General features: G+C 32.2%; 1 protein-coding gene across 1 annotated transcript in view; it reads right to left on the bottom strand.

Moving 5' to 3' along the window:
• Positions 1-6,685: 6,685 nt before the first annotated feature.
• LOC129224172 (serine/threonine-protein kinase 10-like) overlaps positions 6,686-16,779 on the bottom strand; it is a 135,490-nt gene continuing 125,396 nt past the window's right edge. The window contains exons 23-24 of the mRNA XM_054858589.1: positions 14,554-14,667; positions 6,686-7,095 (exon numbers count right to left, since the gene is read on the bottom strand). Coding sequence (XP_054714564.1) covers positions 6,943-7,095; positions 14,554-14,667 — 267 coding nt within the window. The 3' untranslated portion in view covers positions 6,686-6,942. The remainder of the gene's footprint in view (positions 7,096-14,553; positions 14,668-16,779) is intronic.

Raw genomic sequence — 16,779 nt, 5'->3', positions numbered from 1 at the left:
TGACAGCATACCACTTTGACAGCCATAACCCATGACAATGATGATTTACATTTGACCACATGGAACTAAAATATTGTTTCTGTGTCGCTAGGGTTATTTTAAGATAGTTTTTAAATTAATAATATCAGGGAAAATTTAATTTTAAAAAAGATAAAAATGTACTTAAGTACTACAAGAGTACAAGTAATGCATGTGAAGCAGGAGCTATTCAGGATTACACAGTAAATTTAAATGATGCAAAAAAAAAATCACTCCTTTCGTAAAACCAAATTTGCAGTTACAGTTTAGCCTAAATTAAAATCAAATGAATTTGATGAATTTCTAAATTTGCTTTCACTTATGAAAACACAAAAGAACTATTTTGAGCAACTTTTGAACTTTTGAATTAAATTTAAAAAATATTCCTCAACTCTAATTATGATTAAACAGAATGCTACACCCTTAGCAAAGGGTATTTTTCTCTAGAACTCTGTGGTAGCATTAGGCCTAAGGATCACCATTTTGGAACAGGATTGGAGACATGATATTGAAAATTAATATACCTCATGCTTGAACATAATCCTTTCTAACATAGAAAACATCATTCATACTGAGGTTTAAAATTGAAAAAAAAATTCATGCTGGAGATAACGCATAAGTACCAACTACCAAACTATAATGCAATCAAAGAATATTTGCATTGCATCACATCTAGTATGAAGGAAACATTAAAATTATTTTTTAAGGCATATAAAACTATTCTTTGTTGACACCTACTGAATGTACAAATTGTAGAAGACTATGTACATCGGATTTTGTATATATAAATATGTACATTAGCAAATCACAGTTTGATTATCAATAATAAAAGGAAAACTACACAAATGCTCTACCTCAAGATAGCAAAAAAGAATTCTACAAATATTGCTTTCCTATATTTTTACAATGCTAATAACTTAATAAGCCTATATTAAAGCACTTATTTGTTCGAAAACATCCTTTCAGTCAAGTTTCCAATGTACACAATATTAAAAGATATGAAGTGGTTAAGTACATGTTTGCAGTGGCGCCACTACAGGGGAGGGGAGGGGGTGACACCCTAAGTGAACTTGCAAGTTTTGAAAAATATGAATCTAAATTGCATTTTTACAACTACAAATTTTAAAATTTTCCGGAGGTAAACCCCCAGATCCCACTTTTGTTTCTTTTCGGTACTTTAGCCCACTTAATTTCGTTATGACGCAATAGTTGTTTCTAAAAATTGCATGAATTTCATGCTTTCAAGTTTACATAAAAATTTGTTTTTCTTTTGCATCTATAGAGGGGGGGGGGGGGTAACACCACAAATTACCACCCCAGGTTTCACCCATGCTAGGTATGCCACTGCATCCTTGGATGTATAAAACTGATATGAAAGTCAAGACCGATAACAAAATGTTGCTATCACATACAAAGAAGATAATTAAAAATGATTTGTTATTACCTAAACCAGAGGTTCCCCAACTCTTAAACATTGCAACCCACGCTTACAGAAATCCAATTTTTTTTTATGAATAGAGTTTGTTCCCCACACACTGAATGATTTTCAATTATTTAACCAACTAAAATCAAAAGGGTTTTTTAAAATTATATTTACATCACTAAACGCCCCATATTGAAACCATTTGAATAAACATCCCATATTCTTCCCAGAAGAAGTTTCAGGGGACAAAACAATGAAATTTCAGTTCCTGATTATTATTTTATTCAAACTGTCCCAATACACAAGCCAAAATTTTATGCAAGTAGAAGACAAAATTTGGACTTCACCTTAGAGCCCTGTAACCTATAAAAAGTCAACTCTACTCATTTTTAAGCAGTAAACAGCTTTGAAAAATCAAAGCTCTACACTCATTTTATGCTTACCTAAAATATAAAATAAATTTTTTGATATGTAACAATATTTTGGTACAAACATGCTTTTACGTTGATCCCAAAAAGTCAGGTTAAATAAATTTCAAATAATTTCATCACATTAAATGTATTCAATTTGATTACTCATAATACAATAAATATATTGTAACTATTCAGAGCACGAAGTGCTCAATTATTTACGCATTAGTTACTGAAATATGTGACTCAAAAGCAATAAAAGCTATTTCATGGTTACATTCTCATTAAAAGAATAAAAATAATATCAACATGAATTCAGTTTGCATTATACAGCTAAAACACAATTATCCGAGATTGAGCAGCATAAAATTTTTCAGGCAAATGGCAATGAATGTCAAAATTACTGAACATAAAAATGTAAACTAAGATGGAAAAAAAAAGAAAAGTACTTTAAATTTTTAGATAAAAATTGCTTAAAATATGAAGAATTGATAAGAACAGCAGACAAATGCAGACACAAATCTCTACAAAAAAGGAGAAAAAAAATTGAGCAACAAATCAAAAGTTTTTAAAATTTAATCACTTATATCAAAATTACAAAAAAAAAAGGAGGGGGGAGGATGTAGCATTAACAAATCTAAATAAATATTAATAATCCAAACAAATAATTTTCACTGTCAAAAAAATTAAATAACAAGGAATGATGTTACAATACATTATCAACTGTCAAAATCTTTAAATATGCAAATCTGAACTGGCTCTACAATAATACTGTAATATATGTTATATAAGCAGTCAACAATTTGTCCATAAGAATAGTGGTTGTAATGTACATACAAATAAAACAATTTTAATTTACAAAAGTGATCATTTATAACTAGTTGCATCAATTTAATCAGGGAAACGTATGATAACCCAGTAATAATCATATCAGTTCGCAAAATTTTCAAATACTCATTGACATATTAGGTTTAATTCGCACATGATTTTACATTGTTATTGAAAACAATGATAAAGCAAATAACAACAAATATATCTATCTCACACTGTGCTACATTTATTTAGCACAAATTAAGTGTTTTAAGAAATATTTTCAAATGGTCAAAATATCAGTAGAAAAAGATTTTTAAACATACATCCTGTATTCAGAATATGTTTCACATTTTGTCCACTAAAATCTCAGCTTTTACTACTAGGTTTGCATTTAGAGTTTTTCTAGCAGGGATAGGGGGAGGAAAATCGGGGTGAGAAGTTTATAAAATTTCATAGTTGCTTCATTTTTGCTCAGTATGACACCAAACATCTGTTTATCTTACAACCAAAATTTTACATACATTGATCTGAAGATTTTGCAAATTTTAGGCATAGTTTTTGCATTGTAAAAAATTTAAAGGCAGAAGAATCACATTGATATGTTACAAGTTTTTATTTCAAAAATATTGCAAATAAAATATACCGTTATATATTTAGAGACAAGTAAGATACTTTAAATGGAATTATTCAAACACAAGAAATTTTTGTGAAACTTTCCCAAATGGTGAATGAAGTAGCCTTTTATAATTTATGTCAAAAGACTGATAAAAGAATTCTTAGAAATATATAAAATGTTGACATAATATACATAAAATGTTGCAACCTAACTGGTGGGGGGGGGGGGGAGAGCAAGAGCAGTTAATTGAGCAAAAAGTTTTAAAATTGTTTTAGAACATATGAAAACAAAAATATCCTGTAAGACAAAAAAAAAAAAAAACACATTATTTGCAAAAGTGTTGATTTAGAACAGTGGTTCGCAATCTTTTTAAAACTGAGGACCATTTGGTACCTTTCCAAATTGTTAAGAGGACCAAACACGATAGAAATAATATTTTCATAACAATTATATTAGGTGAAATGAGATGGATACAAAAATTTTCACTAGCTGCTCATGGACCACATGCAAATTGATAATGGGACACAGATTGAGAATCACCAATTTAAAATACAACAAATATTTAATTTATGACAATCTGTTACTAATTTTACCTTCATCAACTTCAGTTTTAAGTATAAAAAGAGTGGGAATATTTTTGAATAATAAGGTACAGTAACCTTAGGAATCTAAAGATACAGTTTATTTTCAATTACGGCTAAGAAAATGAAAACTTAGAAATGACTGCAAAAATATATTAAAATTTACATTATAAACATCTCTGTGAACATATCTAATACATTGGAGCTTGACTTACTAGCTGGAATTGCTTCAACAAAAAACAAAAAATAAACAAAAAATTTAAAAATATTTTGATTACATTTATAATTGCTACTTACAGGGGAAAAAATAAATACACTAGCAGCTTTATTTTTAAACAAAACTTTTAAGCAGTATGTTTTAGTTAAAGTACTCAAAAAAAAAAAAAAAAAAAAAAAAAAATTACCAAAGTACGAAAATTATGACTAGCAATATATGCTTTAAAAATGGACTATAAAACCACAATGAAAAATATTTTGACAATTAACACAAAATAATTTTTCAAAAGGTACTAAAAATATATACTGAGCAATTTGGTAGAGATGAGAGAGATATAATATATACAATATTTTTCAAAGAACACGAAAAATTATCCTTGATTTGACTGGGCTTGGTGCACTACCCGTATCTACACACAAATTCAGAGGCCTCAGTACTATCAAAAGCCAACTTCACAAAGTCAACGCACCAGGAAATGTGATTCAAATCACAGTAGATCTCAAAAATATGACTGGGTTATAGACAAACTTTGAATAGAACAAACAATGCCTAGCTTATAAAGGTGCAAAAATATTTTTTGGATTCAAAAGTAGAACACAGTTTGCAAAATATTTTAAAAACTTTTTAATACTAATACGCATATATATAAACTAGTGGTGCACAACCTACGGCCATGTGGTTCGCCAGGCTGACCCATAGTTTTGTTTTAATGTTATAAATCAAATACCACAATCAGTCACTATCATACATTTGGAGCCAAATAATTTAAAACTAGTTTCAGGGCAACTCGTTCGGAACTGAAGCTGGAAAGGTTTGTTTTTCTAAAAGTGGAAAGAAAACAGTTACTAACCAAGAATTTGTCAGTAATTTCTTTTCTATGCTATTTAGAAAATTTAAAACATTTGGACATTTTATTTGTATTTGGGTCTGTGAGAATGAACTTAATATGAGGTCCAGTCCTTGTGTAAAAAAAAGGTTGGGCACCACTGCTATAAACTGATCAATTAACCCCCTTTTATAAAGTAATGTATGCTTAAAAAATCTGCCTTTAAATAACCTTTATTTTAAATTGTTATAGTTATTGAAATTCTTTGACAATCCTTTTTTTTCTTTCTATTAGATTACACGTTTGACACAATGTCCCCATTTTGAGTGAATTTAAGAGTGATTTCATAAAGTAAATGAATATATACGTTGGGGACCGAATTGTCTTTGTTCTTTTCAAATTAAAGAATCTACATTATCTAACTTATTGAACAAGGAGAAGAAAAAAACACTTGTCAATTCTATTGATCGCCCAACAAATGGAATCATATATTGCACTCACCACCTCAATAAATTATTTTACAACACATAGCAATTTGTTTTCAAACTATACTGTAAAGACCAAGGAAAAGCTTCATATTTAGATGCAAATTTCTTTATAAAAAACAACAAATTATTTTGTTCTGGATATATGTCATAATTTTCCAAGAGTTTACTAATATAGTTATTTCAAGAAGAAGGTTTCAGTTTTCAGAACCTTTCTGTTTTAAATTAAAAATTCTTATAGTTTCAATGATCTTACTCTAGGAAAGGTTCCAAGAATGCATTTAAAATAGAACATTTTAAACAACTTCAGCCATCCACATTTTTTATGACTTAATGATATGCATGAATAAATTATAGGTATGAAATAAACCAGTAGAGTTGCACTTTCAACAATGTAATCAATTCAAGCAATTTTTGAAGTGCAACCAATAAAAATATTTTTGACTGTCATTAAATTAGCTGTACAATTGACCAGTCATTAAAAATGTTGATTAAAAGAATCACATTAAAACTAAAAACAAAATGATTAGTGAATATGAATGAACCTTTAATAATAAAACATATTGAGGTAATTACAAATTAGTTTTACTAAGTAATAAGAGTAAAATGAAATAAATCTTTTCTTTAAAATGGGACGGGGGGGGGGGGGGGTATTAAGAAAAACAAAATGTGCAGAGCATTTTTGATTTTGCTTTTAAGCTGCAATATCAGAGGACAATAACTTGTGCCTCATTTACTAAAGCATGAAGATTTTTTTCTGGCAATAAACATTTATAAGGTAAATGTCACATGAAATAAGGGGTTTATTTCCTCTAATCTTCATGAACTCACTTGGTTTAATGTGTTACTCTTTAAAATTAGCTTTTCAACTTTCCCCCTGGTTTTAAGAAACTCAGCTTAATTAAACATAGCAGAATTTGTTATGGATCCTCCCCCCCCCCCTACTATAGCCAGATTTAAATTTAAAACATTTTCACCTTGACTTCAACTTGCTATAATTTTTACTGTTCAAACCAGCTAAAATAAAAAAATAATTTAAAAAAATGATGTGTCTCACAATTATTTCTTTTTTATTACTACACGAATGCCCCCAACACTGCCTATACACTAGTTTCAAAGCAGCTGAAATGACTACAAGATGAATTAAGTCACAAGAAAACCCTTTTTCCGAAGAACAATGAAAGTACGTCCCACGAAATTTCTCGCCCATACTCAACACCAACAAACAATGAGAACAAGGCTGATGAAAAACATTACAATTCTGGACAATGTTATTTACATAAGCCAAACTGTCCAAACACATTCTCAAATTCAAAATATACTGAAATTTAAAAATAGCATATATGTAAACTTCAATATATAAACATTTCAAAAACTAAATTTTAACACAAAACTTTGATTTTTTTTAAAAACTAAGTGATATATTTTTTACAACTTTGGACTTCACAGCTATTTATGCATTTAAAATAGTCTCGCCATTGTTCAACAAAGCACAAGAGACAATACCTGTACAGAAAAAAATGCAGATGCCAATGTATAAGAGCCGATTGAAATCAGAAGTTGCGCGGAAAAGATACTTCCGAGCCTGGGGTTCCGGGCGTGTGGGGCGATTCGCAAGTGGAGGACAAATAGTCCTGTAGGTAAGCAGATGAGCCGTAGAATCGCTCTTGCTCCTCCCGCTGGTGAATAAATTCTTCCTCCAGCCTCTGAAATGAGTAGTAAAAAAAATGCATTAATATTCATGAAACTAAACTATAAAAGAAAAAACACAGAGAGTGCTGTGAAGATGTTGAATAGAAGTGAAACTTTTGTATTGCGGGGAAATATTTTATTTAGTCAAGAATCACTTTTGAATATCATAGATTGTTGTACTTTTCATTCGTTTATTTACATAAAATTATATACATATGTGTCACTGTGCATTATTTTCTTAAGAAAAAAAAGTACGGATTCATAATTACTGTAATAAGTAATGAAAACTCGAGATTCTAAATTTTCTAGGAACCTTAAAAATGTGGTTTATTATTATTCTGCACTGTCACACCATCCACACGTTTTGTCTCAAGCCACGCTCTTGTTCTTTCTGCCCCTGACTTAAGCATATATTCATCATAAAACTACATTTTAAAGAAGACAATCTTACTACTATTAAATATGCGAAAGTTTGTCTGTATGGATGTATGGATGTTTGTTACTCTTTCACGCAAAAACTACTGAATGGATTTTGATGAAACTTTACAATAATATAGCTTATGCATCAGAATAACACATAGGGTAGTTTTCGTCCCATTATGGGGGGCAAAACCCCCTTAGGGGGACAATAAAACACAATTTTTGTATAAATTCTCTAATATGGGGATGAAAAAATGCTTGCACATATTAACATTATATGTCGATCGAAAGCTGTGATTTTTCTGCTGAAGATGGCACCTGTTCGAAATTTCTAAGTAGAATAAAAAACGAGTTATGAGCTTTTTAGTTCCATGTTCGAAGGCTTTCCTTAACTCAATACAATATTTAGTGTATCATCTCAACTTCCTGTCGATAACGACTTTTGTTGTATTGTTGACTATCTTTGCTTTTCGTGACTGTTCAAGGCTTTTCTCAAGTCAAATCTTGAAGTAAGATTTTTGCACAAGATTGGCAAATAATACATGGATTTGGCTGATTTTTTTCCATTTTAATGCAACTTTGAGGAAATTAATGGTTTTTTTATTTATTTGTATTGACTGGGTATTTAATCAATCAGCAGGAATCTAGCCAAACTTTTTTTGTGGAATCATTTCAATAGCTAAGGCATTTGGCATTTTTTTCAACTGCCGCTGTTTTTGAAGCTAAAGACTACGCAATACTGTTTCTCAGTTTTCACCATGTAACCAAATATCGCCATTTCTTTAATATTTCTTCCTTTAAATTTGTTAACACGTAAAATAATTCGCCAACTAATTCGCAAATTCATAAACAGCGCAAAAACTTCCATTACTTTGTCTTTGCACACAATTTCAAACAATTGCCAAATTTTTACTGTTTATTGGAAACATTTCGGGTAGCATCATTGTTGACCCTATTTTGGGATGATTTCTACGGTAAGAAGTTACACATTATACAATAATTTAAATTGCCGGTGTAGCGCTAGATATTATGTATTTGATGAAGATCGGGATTATAAGGGAACTGTTTCACTTTATTTAAGAATAGTTGACCTCACTCGAATTGGATTTTTTGGGAATTACCCAAACTGACTTCTTTACAACTCCTGAACGTTTTCGTGATTTATTTTTTGTGATTTTTGGGTTTCTTCAAGTTTTGCCAACATTTCATTTACTCCCTTTCCGCCTAATTTTCAGTTTTAATCATACCTTTTGATACATTTAAGGGGGCAGGCAATTTGAAATGTCGGCGAAACTAGAGACAAACAATGTTTTAGTAACTATTTGACCTCTGCCTGTAATGACCATTAACTACTTGAATCAACTGAAAAAAAACTACATCAACGTGAGCGAAGCCGCGGGCAAAAGCTAGTAGATTATAAACGAGAACACTAAACAATATCCGAAAAGCATTGGTTATACACACATCAAGGTTGGATCCAGAAACTACTCAAGGAGGGAGCGATTAATATTAGTTACTTAACCTTTTACGAATTTCCAAACTTCCACCTCCTAACATTATGGAAGATCGTCTCATTTTTTTTTCCGAACTTCTATTTCTATAAAATTCTGGAGGAGTGAATCCCTCCTTTACCTTAACATCATTGGTATCCCATAATTGCTCTTTTTTAGACTTCAATTTAAAAAACTTTCCAGAGGAGTGTCCCCCCAAACCCCATCGAATGTCCTCTAAGATTGTCTAAATTTTGAGCTTTAGGAATTTTGAACAATTTCCTATACAAAGTTCCTATCCCTATCACTAGTGTTAAGAGATGAGCCCCAATTGCGTTTTTAAAACTACAATTCTGGAAAAAATTCAAGGGGGAGCTCTTTTGTAACATTATTGAAGATTGTATAAAATTACATTTCTGGAACTTCAGTACCAAAAATATTCAGAGGCAGAGTCCCTACATCTCGGCCTACGGAGGGGACGATCGCCCCTTCCTTGTATCTGTCCTTGACACACATGCTTCAATGACTTTCAATCACACACCACATTTTAGAGTTGCCAAGAAAATGTTGCAGCTTGAAAGGTGTCAACTTCCAGTTTCGGGTAAGATAAAATCTTTATAGTAATAGTTGGTGATGTAATTTTTAGTAATAATTGTTTCAAAACTAAGAAAATAAGATAAAAATATAAGATAATATGCAGATGCATGCATTCATAATTTAATATTTGTACTTGCTCGATGTACAAAATATATTTTTTACAAATATTGCATGATTTTTTTTCTGTGAGGGGGGGGGGGGGGGGGGGTGAGAGGGATTTTCTGAGAGGTCAATAAAGCAAAAAATGTCAGCTTTTATTCCTTTCTGGGTTAGAAAACCTGTGTCATAATTTCCTCAACAGTAAGCTAATGAAACACAAGGATTTAGTTGTAACTATAGTGCATAGAAAGAGTAGCATGCTGATTGAAGGATAAAAGGTGAGGTGAAATCTAGGACTCGACCGATGCATCGGCGCCGTTGGTTCAACAATTTAGCTATCGGCATCGGCGGCCGATACTAATTTGCAGGAAACATCGGTCCATCGCCCTTAAAAAACATCGGAAAGCCGATGGAACTGGCCGATGTTTTTGAAAAATAAGGACCTTGGTTGTTTTATTTTTTAATACAAAGTAAAGGGAGTTATTGTTTTCATATAAAATTGTTTACTTAAATTTCAGTATGAATTTCTATTTCAGTCACCCCTGAAAGAGTTTTTAATACTGCATTCAGGTACCAAACGCGTTAATTATTGCGTTGTTTCTTGCGGCTGGATGTACGTATGTATCTCTCATAAGTCATAACTCAAAAATGGTAAGCTGTAGAAGGCTAAATTTTCGCATATGGGGTGTGCGTACGTTCCAGTTGTGCACTTCCCTTTTTGTTTTTGATCGAGTGTTCTAAAAAGCTTATTTACTCATTTTTTGTGGCTATTAACTACTTATTTCAATGGAAAACTGATATAGCGTCTCAGACTGACGATCATTTGGTGATATATTGCTGAATTTGAGACGATGGAAACAAATATGAGATGGCAAACTGGTTTTGTTTCATTTTGTTAGATTCCCGTTTAAAACCGGCGGTAATTTTTAATTTTTCGATATTTGTAACATTAATCACAGTAATGCAGTCTTTTCTGTATTGCTTCGGCGGAGCTACAAGTTTGGTGAACGTCGAAATACCTTTTTGGGGCACTATTTCTCTATCAAAGAAGTTCTAAAACATTTATCATAAGCATTTTTGTAACTTCTACGGTGCCCCAATGGTTATGGGCCTCTCGCGCAATTGCAACATTTGCTAAATTTTAAATCCGCCACGGGGGGGGGGGGGGGGGGGGGTTAAAAGGGTTTTTCGGCTCAATGTTTATGATTGTTTTGAACTCTATTTTTACGACTATTTTTTGTATTTCCGAGAACACTTGCGTGCCCCTCCTCTCACTCCCTCAATTTCTGAAATTAAACTCTAGTTGTACTTCTTAGTTGTTTAAAACTAACACCATTCCTAAAATTAGAGATTTTTTTTTCCAAGCTTTATCTATCGTTTAGGAAGAATTTAGAGCATTAATGTAAGAAATTGATTAAAGACGTTTTGAATGGTGACATAATTCGGAAATCAAAGGGACTTTTGAATTTTTTCTTCAGAAGTGATGAAGTAGATTCAGAAACTCTTCCGAGACGTTGGTGGTAGCGGTTCTGTACTAAAAAAATGATCTTTCAAATCCCTGTCAATCTTATTAATTTATTTCTGATAGATTTTTTTGAGCAATCGCGATTGCTTACTGTTCTCATTTGACTGTCCCTGACGTTACGCTGATTTTATTTCCCCTCCCCCGCCTCCCTCTGCCGCACTCCCGCCCATCGTCCTCCGCAGGCGCGGCTCCTCCGGTGCTGAGCAATGTCCCCCGAAATCCACTTCTCCAGGTCGGTGGCGTCCATGTCCTACACACGCTCATACACACACACACGCCTATGTCCATACACAAGTCTATGCACACACAAGCTTACACATGCACAAGCACCTACACACACAGAGACATACACGCCTACATTTGTGCACAGGTCTACACACACACAAGCCTACACACACACACAACTATACACACGTAAACGCCCATGAGAAGGGCAGGTTTGGGGGGGAAAGGAGCAGTTTCTAGAAACAATAACTCCAATGATTAGGGTCCTGTCGCAACTCGTGATTGCGAAAAACATAATTTGAATTAAAAATATTAGAACTCAAATTAATTTTTTAAACTTTTTTTTGCCATCGGCCAACGGCATCGGCCATCGGCAATCGACCATTTGGAAGAAAACTATCGGCCATCTTTGAACAATCGGCCAACAATCGGCATCGGCCCATCGGCCAAAAAATGCCATCGGTCGAACCCTAGTGAAATCTGAGGAAAATCCAGATGGCGCTGCGCTCAGGGAGCACACTATGCTCTTCAATCAGACTCGTTTTAAATCAGTGATTGCATGCTTATTTCGCAGTTAATGGGAGTTAGTGTTCCTGAAAGGTATTGGTACGAGGAAAATGTATTTGGATGCTGCCAACCCGGAAAATGGTGCAGGGGGGTGGCTATAACTGCACCGGGGGCAAGTGGTTTTCCGTTCAATTTTTGTGATACAATTATGGGAGTTAGTTTTTCAGAAAGGTATTGGTACGAGGAAAACAAATTTGAATGTTACCAATGCCGAAAATGGTTCAGGAGGACAGGGGGCAGTTATAACTGCACTAGGGGGTTGAACAGAAAAACACTCCCCCCCCCCATGCAGTTATAACTGCCCCCCTGAACCATTTTCGGAGTTGGGAACATCCAAATTTGTTTTCCTTGTACTGATACCTTTAAGAAAAACTAACTCCCATAATTGTATCCCAAAAATTGAACGAAAAACCACTTGCCCCAACCGAAGTTATAATTGTTCCCCACCCTCTGTCCCCTACAGCATGCAGCATTTCCGGAGTTGGCAACATCCAAATTTGTTTTCCTCTTGCCAATACCTTTCAGAAAAACTAATTCCCATAATTCTACCACAAAAGTGGAACTGAAAACCACTTGTCCCCCCAACGCAGTTATAACCACCCCCCTTTGTCCCCCTGAACTATTTTCGGGGTTGACAACATCCAAACTCGCTTTCCTCGTACCAATACCTTTCAGAAAAACTAAATCCCATAATTGTATCACAAAAATTGAATGGAAAACCACTTGCCCCCTCCCCCAGGGCAGTTATAGTTTCGCCACCCAGCACCATTTTTGGGGTTGGCAACATCCAAATTCTTTTTCCTCATTCCAATACCTTTCACAAAAACTAACTCTCATAATTGTATCAAAAATTGCGCAGGAGCTAAAACTTGACTGTTTGCTCCTTCACTAAGTTTAAAAGCCCCGTTTTTCGGATTGAAATTGTTTCAGTGCAAAAGACTAATTCTCTAATAAGTTTTATTTATTACACAGGTGTTCATTTATTTTTTGAAGCCACACAATATTACTAAATGCTAATTTTTCTTCAATAAAAATAGTAGACTATAAGCTTTTAACAACTGTGCTTCTCTTATTTCAAAGTAAAACTGTTTCTAAATTCTTGAAGCTAATTAAAATAATCAGGGCTTCACAGTCTGAGTCAAAGAGTCTGAGTCGCTTAAAAATGTACCAACTCAAACCTATTTTTTCTTTAACTTTCAAGGACTTCCCTTACATTAAAAGAAAAAGAAAAAAAAAGGACCACTTGCTTCAATCATATATATAACTGCATACTAATTTGCAAAGAACTGCAATTGTCAACCAGCTGGCTTGATTATTTGTTGAAATTTCTGTAATAGTTAACGTCAAACTACTAGCTAGCTTATTTGTATAACTTTTGTAAATTTGCTATATTTCTTTTGTTTTTCTGAGCATTCTGTGATAACAAATATTTACATTTCTTTTTACAAACATTACAACTTAATTTTTCACTCAATACAAAACCTTGACATTTACAGTATCCTTAGAGATGAACCGTCAACAAAATATTCAGTTGGTTTCATTACAGACACAAATTTAAATTCCTCTGATATCCCCATCCTATTGCACACCATAATAGCTTCAAATAAAAAGCTTTCTGACATCCGATGCTGATTCAATGAGAAGATAATCTACTTTAACACCTTTGACTAAAACAGTAGAATTGATTTGTAAATTTTTTCCCACTTCAATAATGATCTTTTAATCGTCAATATTATTTTCCACATTTTCATTACATACAAAAACTACAATAACATTTGGAGATTTTTTAATTTGATACAAACCCAATATTCATTAGGCAAATTAATATAAACAATTTCATTTGAAATAGATTTATACTTGGATATTTCAGTTTAATCTGCAGAAAGAAAAAGTTTTATTTTTTATCAAACATTGAAAGTTTTTCTTCTGCATATTTCCTGATTGACGTTTTCTTGGGTAAATTTTTAGTTAAGTATGTTGGCAAATTTGGGAAAATTGTCGAAATTGCCTCATTTTTCAAAAAAGGTTTTTCCCGAGGCAGCAAAACTTCCTCACCATTTATAATAACCTTAAAATGCGTTCCAATAAAATGTTTTTCGAAATGCAGAGCGCAAATTGAGCAATATTTATCAAAAACATTATCTGACCTGGGAATTAAAGAGTTATACTTCTTTAATTTTTCTTCATCTGCTGGAGCTCTAAAAAGCAAAACTTTTTCCTTGCATGTTCTGTACTCACTTTTGCATCCTGGTACGAAACAAGATGAAGCTTTACTTCTCCTAATGTTCAAATTTGATGCCTCCATTAAAAGCCTTAAATGCTGTTTTATGGAATATTGACGAAATATGGTAAAAAAGATAAATGCGGAACTATATTGTAACTAATTCCAGGGTCTACTAATGTAAACACCGCGAAATTGAGCATGCTCCCTAACTGCACTGTCCTCTAGCAGTTTTCCTAAAATTTGTCTTCAAGAATAGCTTAGAAAAAAGTGCTGGTCGGCACGCTACTCTTTCTAGGCACTATAGTTGCAACTAAGAAAAACCCACCTGTTTACGTGGTTTCAAATTTGCTTTCCACTCTTTAAGCTCACTTGTGTGTTCCTCTTCCAACTGCTTCAGCTTTAAAGTCTCATGCTCCATCAGCATTTTTCTCTTTTCATTCTAACATTTTAGAAGAGAAAAAGGAGTTAATGAGTTTTATGAGAAAACTACAAAATCAAGATTTAATGAGCTGTTTTAAAAAGATAATATTTGAACTAAGGATGCACCAAATAGCAAATATTTAGTTAAATTCTACCAAAATATTTAGTTGAATATTGAACATTTGACTAAAATGTTTTAAAGTGAGTATTTGTATTTTTATTTTATGCTAATTTAAAATAGAAAAGTTTTATCTATTTTGTCTTGCTTAATTTAATGACTTTGTTTTTAAACAATATTTAATACTTCACATGGTGTACAAGTTCAGAAATTAAAATAACAGCAAAATTTTAAATCCAATTGTTTCTTTTATGTATTACAGTGAAATCCCGTTACAACAAACTTCAAGGGACCTCAAATTTTGCTTGTTGTAACAGGAATTCTGTTAAAATGGAATTCAAGGAATGCAGTGGAAATAAAATTATACCGAAAAGTTATTTCGTTGAAACGGATATTTCTTCAATTGATATTCAATGTAATGGGATTTCACTAATTAATCTTATTTTTAAATATTTCTAAAAGGATGAGAATTGTTTTTCTCTTTTTGCAGCTAAATATTTTCCAAAAAAAAAAAAATATATATATATATATATATATATTGAGTTTACACATTTATGAGCATTTAATATTATGAACTTTTTTTTTGGGTTACCGTTTTATTTTTAATTGAGTTTATAATAGTTAAGGTAATGTAAGGTGCCATAAGATTTAAGAAAAATTAAAAAGTAATAAATTTAAAACCTGAGTCTTTTTTCTCCCATTAAAATTACTCAGAATAATCTGAATTTTTTTTTCTAGGAATGGTTCAGAACTATAACTTTCATAACTAGATTTTAGACTTTTCTTAAAATTAAATTTAGCATATTTCATCCTCTTTGTTTATATTTTGTTATTGTTTATTTTCTTATTATTCAAAATTTTTTGCAGTTTATTGTTTCAACAAGTTTTTCTAAATTTAAAACTTTGTTTTTAACTTTTTTTGGCAATCTATTTCAAAATTCTAGCAGTTTTATGTCCTTCATTCTAAAATACACCATTTGGTACAATGTTTTGTCATTTATTTATCCCAGTACAGCCTTTAAGCTCATGTACCATTAAATGTAACAGAATCAAACCAACAATTGTTTAAAAAAAGTACATATCTGTACACCAAGTGTTGAATGTTCAAATTTGTTTACTACTCAGTTGCTGAATATGAAAGCATTTGAAAGAGCCAAACACATTGTCTGCCAAATACCAAGCAGAATATTCAGAGCATCCTTAATTTAAACATTTAAAAACTAACTCTGAAATGCCTCTCTAAATTCATTAACTAAGAAACAGTGTAAAAAACATTCTAAATAATTAGACCTGGGCCCAGATTAAGTTTGCCTCAACTTATACTTATTGTCCTTCTGGGTAACTTTGATCAACAATGTCTCTATTTTAAACTGCCCAACTGATATTTTAAGAGTTTTATTTTATCTGTTGTAATACAACTGAAGAAACATTTCAAAACTGCTGTATTGTTATCCAAAATCAAGGCATCATAAATATGGGAATACACCACTTAAGTGCACCACTGTTGCGCTGAGGAACATTTCTGAATGATAATACATTTAATGCAAAACTCTAAAACATTAAATAAAACAGATAGAGGATACAATATTAAGAACAAGAAATTGTAGGGACAAACATTTCTAAGTAAAACAAGTCGCTCTCTCATCAGCGAATGCACAGCAGAATCAACAAGTAATTATGGAGAAAAGTCAGACAAATGAGTTTGTATGATCATAATAATAAACTACTATTCATTACCTACTGATAAAAAATAAATTTTTGATTAAAGTGAGGAAATTAGTTAAAATTGTATTTCTTAAGCAGTCACTTATTGTTATAGTTATTCAGTGTGATTATTTATATTTTCTATTTTGGAGCACTTTTCGTAAAAAATAAGTGTTTAATTTTCAAGTATGAAGCTCTGTATTCAATAATTTTATTTACTTGAAAACTAAACCTTGGGGCTTGCACCAAGAAGAGTGTGTGAATTTGTGTGAAGTCTGACTGAAAGCAATGTCCGCCCTTTTTGTGCCG

Source organism: Uloborus diversus, chromosome 6 (assembly GCF_026930045.1).
Source record: "Uloborus diversus isolate 005 chromosome 6, Udiv.v.3.1, whole genome shotgun sequence".
NCBI lineage: Eukaryota > Metazoa > Arthropoda > Arachnida > Araneae > Uloboridae > Uloborus > Uloborus diversus.
The sequence above is the reverse complement of the archived record's forward strand: the minus strand, read 5'-3'. Positions and strand labels throughout refer to the sequence as shown.